Here is a 17159-nt window from a genome sequence, read left to right on the forward strand (position 1 = left end):
CCATAGTGGTAGATGAAACACTGTGAAAAATAATTGAACTGTGTCGAGCTGTTCCAAGCCAGTCTTTTTGGCCTGGGAGGTTCAGGGGCTAGATGGGATTTTTATTTTTTCATCCCCCAACTTTTTTTGTAGTTCTGGTGCCAGAGTCTGGTCCTACTGTTTATGGGGGTTGCTGGGGGTTACTTCTACATCCTAAGAGGTGTGTCCCTGAAGTACTGAACCTGGTGGTCTTGTGCACTAAGACTTAAGATCTAATAGAAATTCTTCCAGTAAAAATTATTCTTAATAGCTCAGCACTACTTGTTCTCTGAGGAAAACAAAGGTTCTGTTGTGGAATGGTAAGAACAGACTTTCACAAGTGCTGGGTGTTTGTAATTATAACTTCATAGTCAATTGTAAGAAAGGGTCACAAAATCAAAACTTCTTCTAACATGAAACACAAAGATCAACTGTTCAGATTCCTGCCAAAAAATCCTTCTCGTGCAGCTGGGTCAGTTCCTGCTCGGTTTACACACAATTCCATACAGACATTGGTTTTTGTAATGGAAAGCATCTGTAATTGTGATCTATAATACAAACTTGTGTACAAATACAGATTTGTAAATACAGATCTGTAACTGATTTGTACTCGAGGTTGTGCTTGGTGCCAGAACTTCAGCACTTCCTCCCTGTTGTTCATAGTCTTGCGATGGACATCGTCACCACAACTGCATTTCCTTCAGTGAGCACTGAATTCACACAGGGCTGTAGGCCTGTAGGAACACAAGCTTGACACATTTAAAGTGCTTGCTTTCTCTAAAATTTTCCTGGTGCCATTTGGAGGCAAGACGGAGCTGGAGCCTGGACACTGACACATCAACAGAGATTATTTACCTTCCATAAATACTGTCAGTCATTTTTAGTAAGCACTGTTGTGTCTAAACTTCCATGCAATTGTAGGTTTTCCCCTCAGGAACCTGACATCAGTATTAAGCTGCAGCTGGGTCTAAGGCTGGAGAATTGTTTCCTGTCAGGAACGCTGTTTGCTCCTCCTACATATTCCTCTCCTCGAGGGTTCAGGCACAAAACTGTTTGCAGCAGCATTCCTGCTGCAAAGGGTCCAGTTCCTGTGGCTGGAGCTGGGGCGAGGAGCTTCGTGCTCTGAGGCAGTTAGAGGCTTGGTGGAAGAGGCAGCACAGGAGGAAACTGCTCTCAAGGCCAATTGAAACCCAAAATGACCTTGAGCTTAGATGTCCCCTGGGGGAACTCTTCAGCCTGACGTGTCCCCGCGATGTGCTCAGTCTCTGTGCGCAGTGAGTTTGCCAAAAGGGGTGTGTGCTCCCACAGTGAAAACAAAAGGGACCAGGTGGAGCCCCTCAGCATGGTGCCAAGGCCACGAGGTGCTCCCTACATCCCAGGGCGGCTGGGCCTGTCTCCGCGCTGCCTTGCTGTGTCACACAAAGCACAGCTGCAGTCACAGCTGCCCGTGCTCACGCCGGGGGCCGTGCTGGGGGCTGATGAGGTCGAGGCAGTGTCCAGCCCTGAGCCCCCAGCGCCGAGGGGCTCCCGCCGCACATCCGGTGTCCTGGCGCGGCTCCGGGCTCTGGCACAGCCTGTCGGCTGCAGGCCCGACCCGTGTAAGGAACAGGCTGCTGGGAATGACCAGCACACCAACACAGCTGGGGTGAAAGCAATCAAATGATTCGACTGCTGCGACAAGGGAGCAGACTATTTTAAACCACTGATCTTGACAAATAAATTGCCTGCTGCAGTGGCTGGCATTCTTCAGAAGGAACAACTCTGACCGTGATTTTAGTCATGTGGTTTGAAAAGTTTTGGGGGCTGGGAGCAGAAACAAGGTGTAGTTCTTTGGGACTCTTATAATAAAATTTGTAATCACCTACACAGTAGGAAATGGACAAGTTAAAACATGCTGCTCTGTGTTTGATGTCTGTGTTGTCTGTTCAAAGTTTTAAGCTCCATCACTGCCTCAGTATCTCCTCAATTAAACTCCCCAGACCTGTTCATTCATGTGTTAAACTGAAGTAAAAGCATAAATGTTGGTACTCTGTGCCTCCACTGAAGTTAATAATCCAAGAGTGGAAAGGTGTGACACAGCCTGGCCTCCTACCATGGTCCAGCTCCTGGAGATTTACATGATCCATTTTGACTTAATTCTATATACTATTGATGCTTTTAATGCTCTTCAGTAGTGCTAGAAATAAACACTGAAAAGTAGCAAAGAACAATTACCACAAAATGCTGTCTTAGGTTATGAAGAACTAGAATGCAAAACTCTTTAAAAAAATAGAATGAAAATTATATATATATTTATATATATATATATACACATACAAGATTAAATTACAAATTGCCAGCTGTAATGAAAATTTCAAACTTCCTCAACTTCTTTGATGGTAACACTTCATTTCAAGAAGAAAATGTACAGGTTGGGCAGCATTCAAACAACATTCCCATCTACCAACCCAGAATCAGGCTAGATAGTGGAAACCCCTAAAATTGGCAAATAGTGACGTTTTCACTTGTCAAAGTGCACAATGAATGCACAGTCTACCCAGGCTCAGCCTTGGATTCTTCTACCTGTAAATACCTCCTGACGTGTGGAATTGGGAAAGCCACTTGTATGACAGCAGTAAAACAGACTGAGGGTAACATGAGGGTTTTTTAGATCAGACTTTCTGTGCACAAGCCCCCACACAGCACTAGGACACTGACCAGAGACAACAGAGTGAAAATTAGTCACAAATAAGGACATGCACAAAAAATGCCCCAAACCATGATTTAAAATCCAAAACAAGACAATGGAAACAAACACCTCAGTTGTCCCTATTAGCCACATGCACTTGCCTCACCTTTGAGCCCTCAGTTTTACCTCCCTTACTATGGTCAGCATTCTAAGGAACCTCACCTGGCCATGGAACTTGCCTTGTGAAAATTACCAGCCTTCCAAAAGGAGGCAAAGCCTGGCTTTTCCCCAAGAACATGCAGACACAACCTGAAAGCACTGATGATCTGACTGACTTAATAGAGAGGGTATTAACATTCCAATCCAAAAGCAAGATAGGGGAAGAATGATAAAGGTATTTAAGGTTCCTATTAAAAAGCCTGGCAGAAGACTGAGAAATATGCGTGGTTCCATTGCTCTTGACCTGAAAAAACAACTTTATGATGGCTTGATGAACTCTGCTCCTCGTGACAGACCCAGTGATGATAAAGTAAGAAAGCATTTAGGTGTGTGTTCATGGTGAGATTGGAAGTAAAGTATTACCTGCCAGGGGCAATGTCCACGGTGCTCCTCCCATTACCCTGGAGTCATACTGCTCCAAAGCAGAGCTGATGTTTGTCTGGGTGGTTTGAGGGGTGGACTGAGGCTTGTCTAAAACATTCATTCCCAGGCTGAACAGCCCCCATTCCATTCTGGCCAGAGCCCTCCCATCGCTGGTGTTGCCCTGTTGCATTTCCCACTGCTCCTTCCCGCCTGGCTGCAGGTGCTGGGGTCTTGTTCTGCCCTGCAGGACCCTGCCTCGGCTCACCCTGGGCAGCCAGGGCTCCCCTGGGCCTGCCAGGCCTGGCATTCCCCTCCACTGCCTCACGGTGCTCAGGGACAGCCAGCTCTTACCCTGCAGCACTGTCCCATAGTGGCTTCTGCGTCCCAGAGCCCACCAGTGTTTTGTTCCAGCTGAAAACATTTCCTGCCATCCCCATTTGTCCCGCGTCACCTTTTCTGCACACGCTCGGTGCAGAAGTCCTTTAAAGTCCTTTAAAGTCTGCTTTTCCCCAACATCACCATGTTCCAGTTTTGTCTAACTGTGCCGTCTGTGCTCCCATTGCACTTGGGCACAACATCCCTGCAGAGCCATTTCAGCCCCAGCCGCTGTTCCTCCAGAGCCCACCTGGCTTTGATCAGGCCACAGGAAACGGTGCTGGAGGGAAGAATGACAGAAACAAAGACTTGAGCTTAGGATATGTGGTGTCATGTTGAACTCAACACAGAGCTTTTCCTGTCCAAGGATGGTACCCAACCTTCCAGTGAGAGCCCAGGAACAACTCTGACATTGTGATGTTCAACAGCCCCTTGGCCACCAGCTGAGGTGTGCAGAGCTCATTGCCCAGCCATGGGCCCCTGGCTGTGCCCTCTCTGAGTCAGTAGCATCGGTCAGGAGCAGCCTGCCCAGGGCCCTCTTCAGGACAGGATGCAAGCCCAGCACTCCCTTCCTGCCTGCCTTAACAACCAGTTTTATTTACACCTCAGGACAGGATTATTTACACCTCACTGCTAACTTCCCTCTATTTCTCCTAAAATCAGGTTTCTCACTGTTTTCTCCTGTGAATGGAAGATCTCCTTAGCCTCTTCCAACAAACACTTTTCCTCATTGCATTCTCTCTCCAGGTTCCCTGGACAAATCCCTTCTAGGAAGTGGCTGGCACGTTTATGGACTCATAGCACCTCGTGGGCTTTGTCTTTTCTCATAAACACTAGAAGAGCAAAATTGAACACTTGGTAGAGAAAGACAAAGCAGCAGCATTGTTACAGTCACAGTCAGACAGGTATTCAGTAGAGTGGTATAAATAGAGGGAGTGGAAATTTACACTAACAGCCCAAAGGACAATAAAATTAGACAATAAAATTTGTGTTCCAGCAAAAGATACCACTAGTTTAAGCTTTCTTTCAGTGAATCAAAAGAGCCACTACTGAGACCTGTAGGTAAGTGCAGAAACAATTTTTTATTCCACAAGACTCTTGAGTATTGCAGCTTCTTCTGGGAAGGATGGTTATATTTTTATGCTTAACCATCTTGATTCCCAGCAATTATTAGTTTGATATTTGGTAATGGAGACCCAGAGTTTTTCAGGTGCTGCCGTGGCCACAACAGGACAGACACCAATCCTCCACTAAGAGAAATATTGAAATGTCAGTTTTACATTCAATTCATCTCAGCTTCACTTCACTATATGACCTGCCCTCCTCCTGTGATGCCTGAAGCTACTGCTGTCAGCAAATTATTAAGGGAGGAATGGCTGAAAGAGGCAACATGGCAGAAAGGTCCTGCCCACACACCCCCTGCTGCTTCTGAAGGTTTTTGCCTTTTTGTTACATCTCCAGAAGTGTGGCCCAATAGCCAAAGCCCACCCAGCAGATGCTGGGAGAGGTTACTGCTACCAGTGTTCTAAGGTGAAAGCTGAGGCTGTAATCTCCACAAAGCCTACAAAAATCCACAGAGCAGTGCACTTAACAGTGCTCCATTTTCCAAGTCATGGGGCAGTGCCCTTGGACAAAGAACCCAGTGAAAATACAGATTTCTTTGTAGTTGCAGGAACAGTATCTACAGCAATGCCTGAAATTCTAGAATTATATTAATTTGCCTCATTTCTAGGCAATTAATAATAGCCCACAAAAAATCTCAATGGAAAAAGGCTTTGGACAGATCCTGCTGTCTGGTAACAGAGAAAATGTCTTTAATGTACATGAGTGAAATTTCCCTTCACCACCCCTTGTGTTCTGGGGTCACCTCAGAGGATTTACCTACTCTTAAGCAGACACGCGTTGAGAGCGCCTTGTTTTAGCTTCCCAAACTGGAAGTCTTTGCCATGCAACAATCATTATAATTTTGGATTCAGTATCACAAGGAGAATATTTTTCAACAGGAGAGTGGGCTAAGTAGAAAGCTAAGAAAGGCTGATTTCTCTTCAACATATATATGAATAGTATTTTGTGCATTTCAGAAAGTGTTTCGTCAACCCACAGGACTTTGTGTGCAGAACAGGAATGTAGTTTCAGTTTAAGTGCTGAAATTGCCACAGTAACACAAAAAGGTAACTCAGAAGTACTACCTGAATATGAAAACGGGCAGCTTCTGTTGATCCAGCACATCAGCAGGAGAAATATCCCAAGTAAGGAGCTGCTCTCCATGTCAGTGAGATTCAGAACACTCTGACTTCCTTCAGAGGGAAAAGAAGAATCAAATTAGTCTGTTGTCAGGAAACCAGCCGGCAACAAAGATGAAGTAGAAGCAAGAGGACTAGAGCAGAGACAAAGAAATCCGAATCTCCCCAGTTCAGTCTGACCTCATGTCCCTTGTCTCTCCAAGCCAGCCCAGCAGGAATCCCCACAGACAGAGGCTGAGCCAGCCCAGGCTGTGGTGCAGGATCTGAGCCAGAGTCCCAGTGGAAAAGCCATGGTACAGGAGTGCAGGGGCCAGACTCCAGAGGAGCAGGCGCCACTCCCAGCCACAGCTCAGTCGCCTGTGCTGGCTCTTGTGCCAAGGCAGATATACAACCAGCTAAGAGCTCCAGCAGTTCCAGCAGCCACTGTGCAATTCCTGCTGGTCCTGGCAAGTAACATCATCCACACCAAGCCCAGCCAGGCACCAACCACCACGTACCTGGGAGTCACAGGTACAAGACAGAAGTTTGGATTTCTTGGCATCCTGATTTACCAGGATTCGACAGCATGTACCCCTCTGCTTCCAGCAGCATGTTTTCAAAAACACGGGATCCAGAGTGAGTTCACCTACACAGAACCATGCAATTATACTCACTTTTTTCTTTCTTTTTTTAGAGGAAGACAGAAAAGAGATTTGGATGTACACCAGGAACAGCCATGAGGTCAAGAGGTTGATCATTAACCCGTCACAAATATTGACAGAGGAGAGACAACCTGGATTCTGTGAAACACATTAGAAAACCAAAATCAGAAGAAAATTTCATATGTGTTTCCACACATATACACAGGTGCATTAAAAAGAGAATCAAAAGGTCTTTAAAAATATCCTTCAGTAATAAAAGGCAGCTTTTGCAACAGATTTATTCAGGAAAACATGGAAATTCTGAGAGCAGATTTCTGACACTCCATTACCTTCCAGCAGGTAAAACCAAACCATTTGGAAAATACACAAGCTGCTCTGTAAACCTCTGCTGAAATATGCAGAGCTGGGAGTGTGCAGGAGGATTCACAGCAGTCACCTGCAGGCAGACAAATATTGCCCTGTCACAGTCACAGCCACTCCGACATTACAATTTCTGCTGTTACTCAGACCTGTGTTTTACTGGCTTTGAGCGCATTTGTGCAAGTCAGTGCTACAGGTTCCCTCTTCTCAGTGCAGGCTGGTGGGAAGGCTGCTGTTCAAAGCATTTTTCTTTAACACTCGTCCATCCCTAAATCCTGTCCCAAGGCAAAAAGAGGAGGAGAGAAGAGAGAGCTAGCAAGTGACACAGAAGCTCTTGGCTTGACTGCTACTTCTTCAGTGCATGACTCAAAATCCTCACTTGGGTAATAAGCACAGAGGCAGCTTCTGAGGGAACAAATTTAAGAGGTATTAAGCCTCCTTGCTGATATAATATTAAATTTCTTACAAACTCTAATAAAATTTTGTTATACCTGGGTTTTTTTTGTTTAACAATGTCATCACAAGAGCAGACTGAAGTTCTTCACTGATCCAAACATGCATCCAAGCCCACTGAGATGTTAGAAACACATCACTACAGCAGAGATAGTTTTCCTTTTTCTTTCTACAAGATTAATTATGTTTAACAAGTCTCAAGTACTAAGATTAGAAACGAGTATAAATTGTGATATTAAACTTCACTTGGACTATTGCTACTTCCTACGGACTACTTGGTGCTGTATGTCTTTATTTTGTTTACTGATATAAACATAGACAGACATACAAGCAAACATGTATTTATCAGTAAAAGCATCAGCAGTGCTAACACAGCCTGCAGCCCATTGCATCCACAGAACAGGAACAAACAGAAGTGTTTGCTTGCTTGTTAATTAGAAGAGAATTACAGACTTCATGATAAATAGAACCTGCAAAAGCTTGGAATTAAAGTGGGTTTTGTTTTGGGTTTTTGTTTGTTTGTTTGGGTTTTTGGGAATAACACTAAAGATAGTTCCCATTCTCTTTTAAGGAAGTTTGGGAGGGTAAAATCTGGTGTCAAGTGTGCAAAGAATGGAAAATACAGGTAAGTTCCAGTAACCTGCTGAATCAAGAGTCTGAACAATGGAGTAAGGTGTGAAGAACTGGAGGTAGTAATGATGGAATAAAAATTTCTCTGGGTTGAAAGAAAAATTATACAATTACCAAACAAACCAAAACAGTTACTGTGGGTAATACCTTGCAGTACAGCTGAAATTACAGAACTGCATCTCTAGGGTTATTTGCAAAACACTTTTCTGTGTCCCCTCCTGTCTCCACCCCAACCAGTTCAGACATTTTACACAACTGACATTTTTATTTCAAAGATGGAGTTGTCTGACCATGGACAACCTTATTTTCTACTATGCTGTACGTACAGCATCTCAGCTAACAGATGATTTTTTCTTGCCTGTAAGGCCGAAGTAGGACCATGCCACAAATAAACAACATAACCTGCGACAAACCAATGCAAACAAGTAAAAAAAGGAGGAAAAAATAAATACCAAGGAAAACAGCACAAAAGGTTAGCACATACTCAATATTTAATACTGAAGATCTGAGAGTACATTATAATCCATACTGTCACTAGCACAGAGTCACAACATTCCAGACTCCGGATCAGAATCAACCCTTCAAAGGAGCTGACGTATCTATGTGGTGCTGGATCCACTCAAGGTACTGACTAACTTTGGTGTAGACTCCAAATTTCTCCTTTCTTCCACAGCCTTCACCCCAGCTCACCAGCCCTACCAAAAACCAAGTATCCTTATATCTAGCGAACATAGGGCCTCCGCTGTCGCCACGGCAGGAATCTTTCCTGTCTCCCAGGCTCCCAGCACACAGCATGTTGTCAGAGATATGGGAGCTCATGGCCTGGGCGCACTCGTTGTGGGGCACGATGGGGATTTCGATGTACCTGAGGAGAGCAGCGTAGCTCTGGTTGTCCTCGCTCATGCTGCCCCAGCCCGTCACCACCACCTGCTTCCCACTCCTCATCAGCTCCTGCTCTGCCAGGTTGCGGGTGGGAAGGCAGATTGGGAGCGCGTATTTGTAATACATCACATGCTCAGCCAAGTGCAGCATGGCTATGTCATTATCTGAGGTCTTCTTGGTGTAATTTTCATGGGTCACCCATTTATCAATCCAAATGGTTTGCTCATCTGCCTCAGGACGGAAACGGAATTTACCTGGAAGAGCAAACAAGATGACAGATGCTGTCAAAGCTTCCTTTGAAGACCAAAGCATCTGGATTACACCGGGCATTAGGACTGCACTCCATGTTTTTACTTCTCTTGTAATACAACTCTTTATGTCATAAGTTAACAGTGTTCTTAACAGATGGACAAATCTCTAAACTTGTCATATTTAGAAAAATCATGAAAACCTATAGACCTCTGGAGCTCTGGTTATCAGCTGAGAAACCAAATTGCCCTGTGGTGTTCGTATTTCAGTACACCTGTGCAATGTGAGGAAAACAACCCTCTTGGAGTCAGCATTCAAAGCTGGGAGAGCAAGTACACCACAAAACCAGGACATTTACAACAGGACATGAGCTTTACGCCACATAGCCAGGGCCTGAATGGCTGAATGTCAGCATTTGGAAGAAAAAGTTGACTGACAGCTAAGATTATTCCTTTCTGAAATCTTACATCTGTATTTTAAGGAATTTTTCACTGCTTAAGACTCCTCAGTTGCTATTTGTGCTACAAGATCATGGCTACTTCATGAGCCAAGCAGTTATGGAACAGCAAACAAGAATCTATGTTGAAAAGGGCCAGAAATGCAAGAAGGCCTTTGTGATACATTACAATGGGAAAGGCAGAGCTAGGTTTTCTGGCAGGCTGTCAATGAGGTCTTGCAAGTTTTCTTTCTGTAAGGAGTGTCTCCAAGCATAGGGACTTACAAGCCACAGTAGTTACAGAAATATATTCTCAAAAGATCTCTTAAACCCAGCTTTGGATTCTTGGTCTTCTAGACCATTTATTTCTGAGTCTCTCTTCTTGCTCCTCTGCAGACAGAAAATGGACAGTTCACACGTGGCTGGAGCAGACAGCTGAAACTGCTCTGATGTCTTGTACTGAGTGGCACCAGGCCCTGATGGACTTGCTAGTATTGAGCCAACAATCACAAATCAGTTTTTCTCTCCTATCACAATCTATTTTCTTTGTGGTGACACTGTTCGCAGCACTCCTGAGGCAGCCTGAAGCCACTGTGGCTGGGGGCTGGCTGGCAGGGCTTTATTCCTGCCTTCACAGATACAAACTCTGCTTTAGGCCTCAGAAATAACTCTGGACTCAAGCACTGTCAGACCATCTCCTCTGAGGGAGGCAGAGTGGCTGTGCAGGAACACACTTGCTGTGGAGCCACATGCTCTGTACACCAGCACAGCCACCAACCAGTGGGTGACACCTTTCCCACTGCAGTGACAGACTCCCTCACCCCCAGGGGGACACCCTTTGACTTCTGGTGGGTCATCCACCCCCAGAGTTTTAAATTCCAAAAATCCCAGATGTACACCTAGAAGTACTGAACCTAGAGGCTGTGGAAATGCATCGAATTCCTTCTACACAATAAGGACCACCATAATCTTGCTGCTGGCACAAAAAAAAAAAAAAAAAAAAAAAAACCACCAAACTGTGAAGGCAGAAACATGATTTTGAATTGAACCACTACATCCACCTATCTGCTCTATCTTCTTGGAGTTCTGAACACACTTCTGGATGCTCTTAGGCTGGTGATGCAGGAACAAGAGCCACAAACAGGAATATTGTGTTATTCCCAAATCCATCTTCTAAAACTTCAGCTACTCCAAGAACAAACTTTCTATTTCAGACACTAAAAAGCCACATGAGTGCTGCTACAAGACTTCTCCCCAAGCCGAGTGTAAACTCAGATGCAAGTCTCCAGTTTTGTTCCTGTGGATGGCAAGCTGCAGTGAGAAATGTCCAGAAGGGTGTGGAGTATCCCAGCCTGACAGACACAGGGTGAGTAGCACCCGTGGAGGCTCAGTACGAACACTTTCCCCGCTGTCCGCATAGACATGGCAATGTCTTCATCCAAAACTCTCCTCCTTGTCGCTCACAGATGTCTCCAGGTTTTTCTGATGAGAACTGCTTTTGTGGTGACAGATGTCTCTCTGTGAAAAGGCGAATATTCTGGCACTAAGAGGACCAAAGGCTACATCACACACTTCTCGATTTGTTCTTCGTGTTGGATGTACATAAACTTATTGTCTCTGCTCTCAAGCATCTGCACATCCACAGTGTGTATGGAACATGCACACAGACATCTATTTTTAAGGCTACATACACAGACAATATATTGGCAGGACTCTCACAAATACTGGGAATAATCTATCTTTTCACTAACGGAAAGCAAGCAGTTGAGCTGTTATGCCTCAACACCAATGCTAGATAGAAAACACTGTTAAAAAAAATCTAAGTGTGAATTAAATACTAATTATCTTTGCCTGTTAATTCAGGAGAAGCACTTACTTGACATAGTGACATTTTCTCATGCTCCAGAGCAGCAGAGCAAGTAAAGGCAGTGTTGCCATTCTGCAGCACCTCTCCAGTGAAACATTCTTAAGTAACAGTGTTTAAATACATGAAAAGGCAGGAAGAGACCCTGTGACAGTCTCCTTCTGGGATCAAGACTTTTTTTCAGTATTGGGATGGTCTTAAATATTTTCACCACCAGAAAAACACAGGCAGATGAGACCCAGACTTTCTACTTTACAGACTAGCAGCAGTGCTCAGAAGACATCAGCTCACTTCCAGAGTAAGGCTCAAATAGCTCAAATGAAATCAGATTTTTACTAAACTTTGTTTTAAGCTAAAACATGCCTCATGTTTTAGCTTAAACCATATTAATGTTTTAGCACTATTAATAGTGCCTAGGCAGACCATTCCTGCAGCCAAGAACTTTTGTCTTGAGAACCTGCCAGTCTCTTCCCTGATATGATAAATGTTAGGAAATAAACAGTTATATTTAAAAAATACAGGGACAGGTGATTTTCCATACCAAGTTTAACTCTGAACCCCTTGTTTTCCTCAAGGCAGTGTGCTGCTGTTAGGACCCAAGCTGGATGGATGAGAACACCCCCACACAGAAACGTCCCTTTGGTATTTTGCAGCATAATCTGAAACAAGACAAGGGAGGTGTGACACTGCATGGAGCACAGATCACAGAATACTGTACTCATTCTTCTTGGGTGCTGCCAAATACCCAGACTTCTCAAGCACCAAAGCATGTCACATTCACTGAAGCCACAGCTCTACAGGGGAACAAAAGTTCTATAAATAGAGTCTCTGTGAAATACCTACAAAAAAGTTTTGAATGTCCTTCCTGAATGAGGGCTGGCTTCATCCAAATCAGCATGGGGTGATGCTGGTCACTGCAAAGAAGCACTTTGTACTCAAAGCTTTGAAATACAGAGCACAAATGAGGGGTGTGTCCCACACCAGAGACCATGCATCATCTCAGGCTGCAGCTCTCACACTGTGGTATAAAAGCCCTTTAATAGCAAAGGGAACCAGGTGCTATTTATTTGCATTCACTAGTTCCATGGTAAGCTCTGTGAGGTCTCCTTTTTTTTTTTTGCAATAAGCCAACCTGCCATGGCATATTTTGCTGATTAATCTGCTAACTTGAATTTATGACAGACAAGGCTTATAAGAAAGGGCAGGAATATCACCTCCCACTGGAAGGCTGTTGCAGGAGCTGAAGTACACATCACACACCATGAGTTCCCCAGGATGGAGCAACAGAGCAGGTGAGTGCCATCACCATCCTCTCTCTTGGCAGTGTTGGCACAGTTAGGTCAAAAACTTTGTAACAGCAACAAGGTCAAGAATCCTCACAGATACTAAATTCTTTTTTCCTGCTACTCCAACCTTTGGGATGCTTTTGAAAAAGCTAAGGGAATCTTAACTTCATATGACACCACCAGTGATAACACAAGAGCCTTTCTGGAGCTAGAGGGAGGCAGAGCAGTTCAGAAAGAGCCTGATCTATTTGTGGCAAAGAATCCCTTTCTCCTTACCTGCCAAGGGCTGGCTCCCCTTCTTCCAACTGTTCCATCAATGAGCCGAATATTTAAGTTTGCTTTGCCTTCAATGTAGTCCAACTTCACTCTTCCACAGGGGAACTCCACTGCAGAAGACACAGAGAATTCACTAGCAAAGCCCAGGTCACCCAATCCTCTTTTTAGAGCATTTCCTGTCTAATGTAGGCAATATTGTTCAGAGGCTTCATGGAAGTCCCTTAGTGCTTGGCAGAGGAGGCAGTCTCCTGATTCCCCTCTATATCTCCATGAGGCAAACATGGATAAAGGGCCACAAAGTGGGTATGGAGCTGGGAAATGCAGTTACTCTTCATGGAGTAGATGTTTTGAAAATGAGTACAAAGTGCACTGCAGACAAATCTTCCCTAAAACTCTTTCACATCAGTCTGAATAATCCTCTGTCAAAGCTGGACTACAAACATCCTGCTCTTACCTACAGGCTCACACGTGGTGTGGTCATCCTTGAGCTGATACCCCGATGCGCAGCTGCACAAGCGATGCTGCCCGGCAGGGTCCTCCCTGCAGAAATGTTCACAGCCCCCATTATCCGTGGAACAGTTGTTGTATTTGACCTCTGGGGGGAAAACAAACAGCAAGAGAGATGTGGAGTTGGGAAATCAGAGTCACAGAAAGGTAAGGTGGTAAAGTGACATCGTGCTTCAAGTGGGTAACAGCTGTAAATGGATTTAGAATGACAGTTGTGGGCTTCAATGACACTCAGGCCCCTAGACAGCAAACAGACCTAGGTCCAGAATCAGGGAGTGGGGAGATGGAGGAAACAGATTACTGTAGACTAGAGAACAGAAAATACCCTGCCACTATGTGCCAACTCCCACAGTGAAAACCTTTGATGATACATGACATACAATGCTCATCCCTAAATATGCTATCCAGCTTTTGTCCAAGGAAGAAACTGTCACAGCAATAAAATATTCACAGTGGATTGGGTTTTCCCCTGTATTTAAAAACCCCTTCTTCACAGAGTTATTTCCAGTATTGTCCAAAATTTAGATATCTCATACCTCTAAAATTATTCTATGGCAATACAAAGCTAATTTTACTTTAGATAAGCACAGATAAACCTGTTACCACACCAAGAAGCAAGAGAGAAATCACATTAGTAAAGAAAGTAGTAAAGAAAGAATATGCTGTGCAATGATTGAAGTGTCCATCCCTATCGCACAGAGATCCCCGTCACAAAGGATGTTATTTTATAGTGGATTAAATGCAGTGTTACCATAACTGCACAAAACCCCCTCCCAGCCTTTGTTACAGATGCAGGAGAATTTTCCAATACTGTCCTTGCAGATCCCATTGGAACAAGGATGTTGCTCACACTGATCTCCATCTGAAACAGAGGTAGAAAAACTCAGTTGCTGAACCATACAGAGCTCGCAGATCAAACACCAGCACAAACAGACCCTCCCCAGACTCCCAAGTATCAGCCATGTTTCTGGCACTTAATGGTGACACCTCTGTGACACTTGGCCAGAGACAGGGCCATCCGTTTGGGTTCTCAATTATCTGCAGAGTGAGTGGAGTGGGAAGAAGGGGAGGAAAGAGTAAAGCCTGAAGCAGGCAGGGCAGCAGCAGGTTACTGCTGGACCACGTCAGGCGTGGTTAGAGCATCAAAGCATTTTTCACCAATTCCTTAACTCTGGGAAGATGACTGATGATAGGTACAGGTGCACCTCAAGTGTTTTAGGAAGGTTGCTTGCATGATAGAACAGGAAAATATCCTCTGCACACCCCTTATGAGAGACAATGAGAATTTGAATTAGTATATGACACATGGCAGGAGGAAGGCTGAGTACTAGTAACTCCTGAGGAAGCACAGAGAAGTGATTAGGAAAGTCTTTACTTACCTACATACTTGCTCCAAAAATCTAGCTGTGGAGAAACAAAACTTCTATTACAGCGAGAAAACCATTTTCAACAAGTGAGGAATTTTAAGTGTTTTGTGGACTTGGCCAACAGGACACAGCACTTGGGTTAGTAACATCGGTCTCATTCTTCTTGGCAGTGTAGTGACTGGCACTACGAACCAAGAAAACCAGGCAATGATCCTCCTGTACTCTCTGTACGAAGCACAGACTCCCCTGCTCTGCTTGCAGGCTATTTTCTTGGCACTTACTGCCAGGTAAGTCACCCGAGTTCACTTGAGCCCAGTTAGACAAAACATGGGCATTCCAAGGACAGCCCCTCTCTCCTCTAGGGACAGCTAGGACTGGGTAATCCTATGCTTTGAGATTACTCTGCTAAAAATAGCAACAGGGATACAACCCAACACAACAATTGAGTGTGGAAAGGGGCAGGAATCAGCAGACAGTAAACATAGTGTCCAATTCAAAACAGGAGTTTGGAGAAGGAGAGAAAGAAGGTAGTGGTAAGAGAAATGTTTGTCAGGCATAACTGGGAGACTTGGAAGATACACTGAAAAGCAGCCAGGACTGGTGAATGGACAACAAAGGGGAAAGACTGGGAAAAACTTAGTAGCAGCAAGAATAGCCAGTCAAGCTATTCTTGCTCAAGGGGGCAAGGGGGGGTCAAGCAAGGATTGGAATTAACTGTCTAGGACCTAAACCTCACCGGGTGGGTCAGATGGGACATGCCTGAGTAGCCAAGCTTTGTGGCCTATAGAGGGGTAACTTGACAATCACTGTAACACAGTGACACTCAAAACCATGCCTACGCCCGAGGAGTCAGGAAAGATCCGTGTTCAGTACTGACAGCAAGATTTCCTGTGCCCTGGATTGCAGTATTTTAAGAAAATCATTGATTGGCTAAGTTATCTTATCCTTAAAAAAAACAACTTACTGTTGCTTCCCTGGTTTCAAATATCTCACTGGCCTCCTCAAAGTCACAGACCTCTTCAACACACTCACGCTCCAGAGAGCCTGTCTTGAGCTCCTCCAGGAAAGTGTTTGACCGCTTCTGGATTCTCAGCACTTGGTTTGCGTCTCTACTGCTGTAAAATACTGCAAGCAAAAAGGTGAGAGCAGAAGCAGAGAAAAGAGCTGCCTGAAAACTCGCAGTGGTGCTTCCCAAAGGATACTTACGAGAGCAAGAGCCTCTCTCCAGTACAGCAAGAGAGGCTGCCCTAGACACCATGTGCTGTCTGTGCTGTAGAAACGAGCCTCTGCCCTGACTCTGACGTCTCATGGGGCTCAGCAGGGCTCTGACCAGACAGCTGCCATGGCCCCAGCACTGTCTGTCAACCTCTGCTACAGGAAGTCAAACCCCCCCTGATGGGAATGATTCCAGCCATCCCCTCTGACTAACACAGGAGCAGGAAATGAAACTGCAGTGACAGGGAAAGGTTGAAGGCCATCTCTCAAAAGAATGCTTACTTGAGGTGCAGCAGCCCCAGGAAGTGCAGGCAGCCAGCAGCAGCCCCACAGTGAGGAGCTTCCACATCCTGCAGCAGGAGTCACCTGAGGAGAAGGCAGGTGTCAAGAAGAGCACATTGCCGAGTGACACAAGACCCTGCTGCAGGCAGCTCCCACCCATCCAGCTCAGCCAGCTCGCACACTGGCTTTTCAGAACGCCACTTCTCTGCTGAATGCTCTGCTGTACCCCGTCTCTGACTCCAGCTCTGGAGCAGCTGCTCACTAGGGTCCCTCCAGACTGGTTTGCTTGTTCCCTTTAATACATCAACAGCTCTCCCAGAACACTTCTGGCCTGTCCTGACACCCTCCTCTTGTCACTGGACATTTTTTACAAGCTTCCTGCTCCATTTAAGCAAGCTGTACTTGGAAATCTCAAAGGATACAATACTTTTAAAGCACTTACTGCTTTATTCAGTGGGAACCAGTGTGATCTGTTCTTCCTCCATGAGCTCTGCTGGAACTTAGTTAATCCATAACTTCAGATATTTACTCTTTGGAGTGACATTAAGTGCTTTCTTTTTAGTTGTTAAACAAACAGTGCTCAGGGAGAGCTTGACCATTTACCTGCATACAGGGGAAAAGTAAAACAACTGAGTCTGACAGAGTGCTCCCATCGAGCTGTGGGTTTGCTGCCAGCGGAGCTTTGATCGGGATGAGCACCAGTAGAAGCACCACATTTAAAACATCTTTTGTTCACTGCAAGACATAGTTAAAAAAATTAAACTACCCGATGCCTTCTACTCCATGCCAATTAAACCAACATAAAAAATGCTACAAAATTTACAT

The 17159-nt window shown here is 44.9% G+C and overlaps 1 protein-coding gene and 1 long non-coding RNA gene across 2 annotated transcripts; both read right to left on the reverse strand.

Moving 5' to 3' along the window:
- Window positions 1-5711: 5711 nt before the first annotated feature.
- PROC (protein C, inactivator of coagulation factors Va and VIIIa) lies at window positions 5712-17106 on the reverse strand. Its single transcript, XM_068201035.1, has 9 exons — window positions 16777-17106; window positions 16335-16418; window positions 15802-15962; window positions 14850-14874; window positions 14222-14332; window positions 13418-13558; window positions 12964-13073; window positions 11943-12060; window positions 5712-9106 (listed from the first exon to the last, which is right to left on the reverse strand). Exons 2-9 carry the CDS (start codon window positions 16399-16401, stop codon window positions 8544-8546), a joined length of 1296 nt encoding a protein of 431 aa, XP_068057136.1. The 5' UTR covers window positions 16402-16418; window positions 16777-17106; the 3' UTR covers window positions 5712-8543.
- Window positions 11716-11934, reverse strand: LOC137480111 (uncharacterized). Its single transcript, XR_011002711.1, has 2 exons — window positions 11803-11934; window positions 11716-11764 (listed from the first exon to the last, which is right to left on the reverse strand). It is a non-coding gene; the product is annotated as an uncharacterized lncRNA (long non-coding RNA).
- Window positions 17107-17159: the final 53 nt, after the last annotated feature.

The sequence above is a fragment of the Anomalospiza imberbis genome, chromosome 10 (genome assembly GCF_031753505.1).
Source record: "Anomalospiza imberbis isolate Cuckoo-Finch-1a 21T00152 chromosome 10, ASM3175350v1, whole genome shotgun sequence".
Classification (NCBI taxonomy): Eukaryota; Metazoa; Chordata; class Aves; order Passeriformes; family Viduidae; genus Anomalospiza; species Anomalospiza imberbis.

Bases quoted from the DNA above. Each gene is read 5' to 3' on its own strand.
- PROC (XM_068201035.1), bottom strand. From the start codon at position 16,401: ATGTGGAAGCTCCTCACTGTGGGGCTGCTGCTGGCTGCCTGCACTTCC. The intron at 13,074-13,417 runs GTAAGAGCAGGA...TGTCTTCTGCAG, and splicing joins CACCACGTGTGAGCCTGTAG to TGGAGTTCCCCTGTGGAAGA. The intron at 9,107-11,942 runs GTATGGAAAATC...TTGCTCTTCCAG, and splicing joins GGGGTTCAGAGTTAAACTTG to GTAAATTCCGTTTCCGTCCT.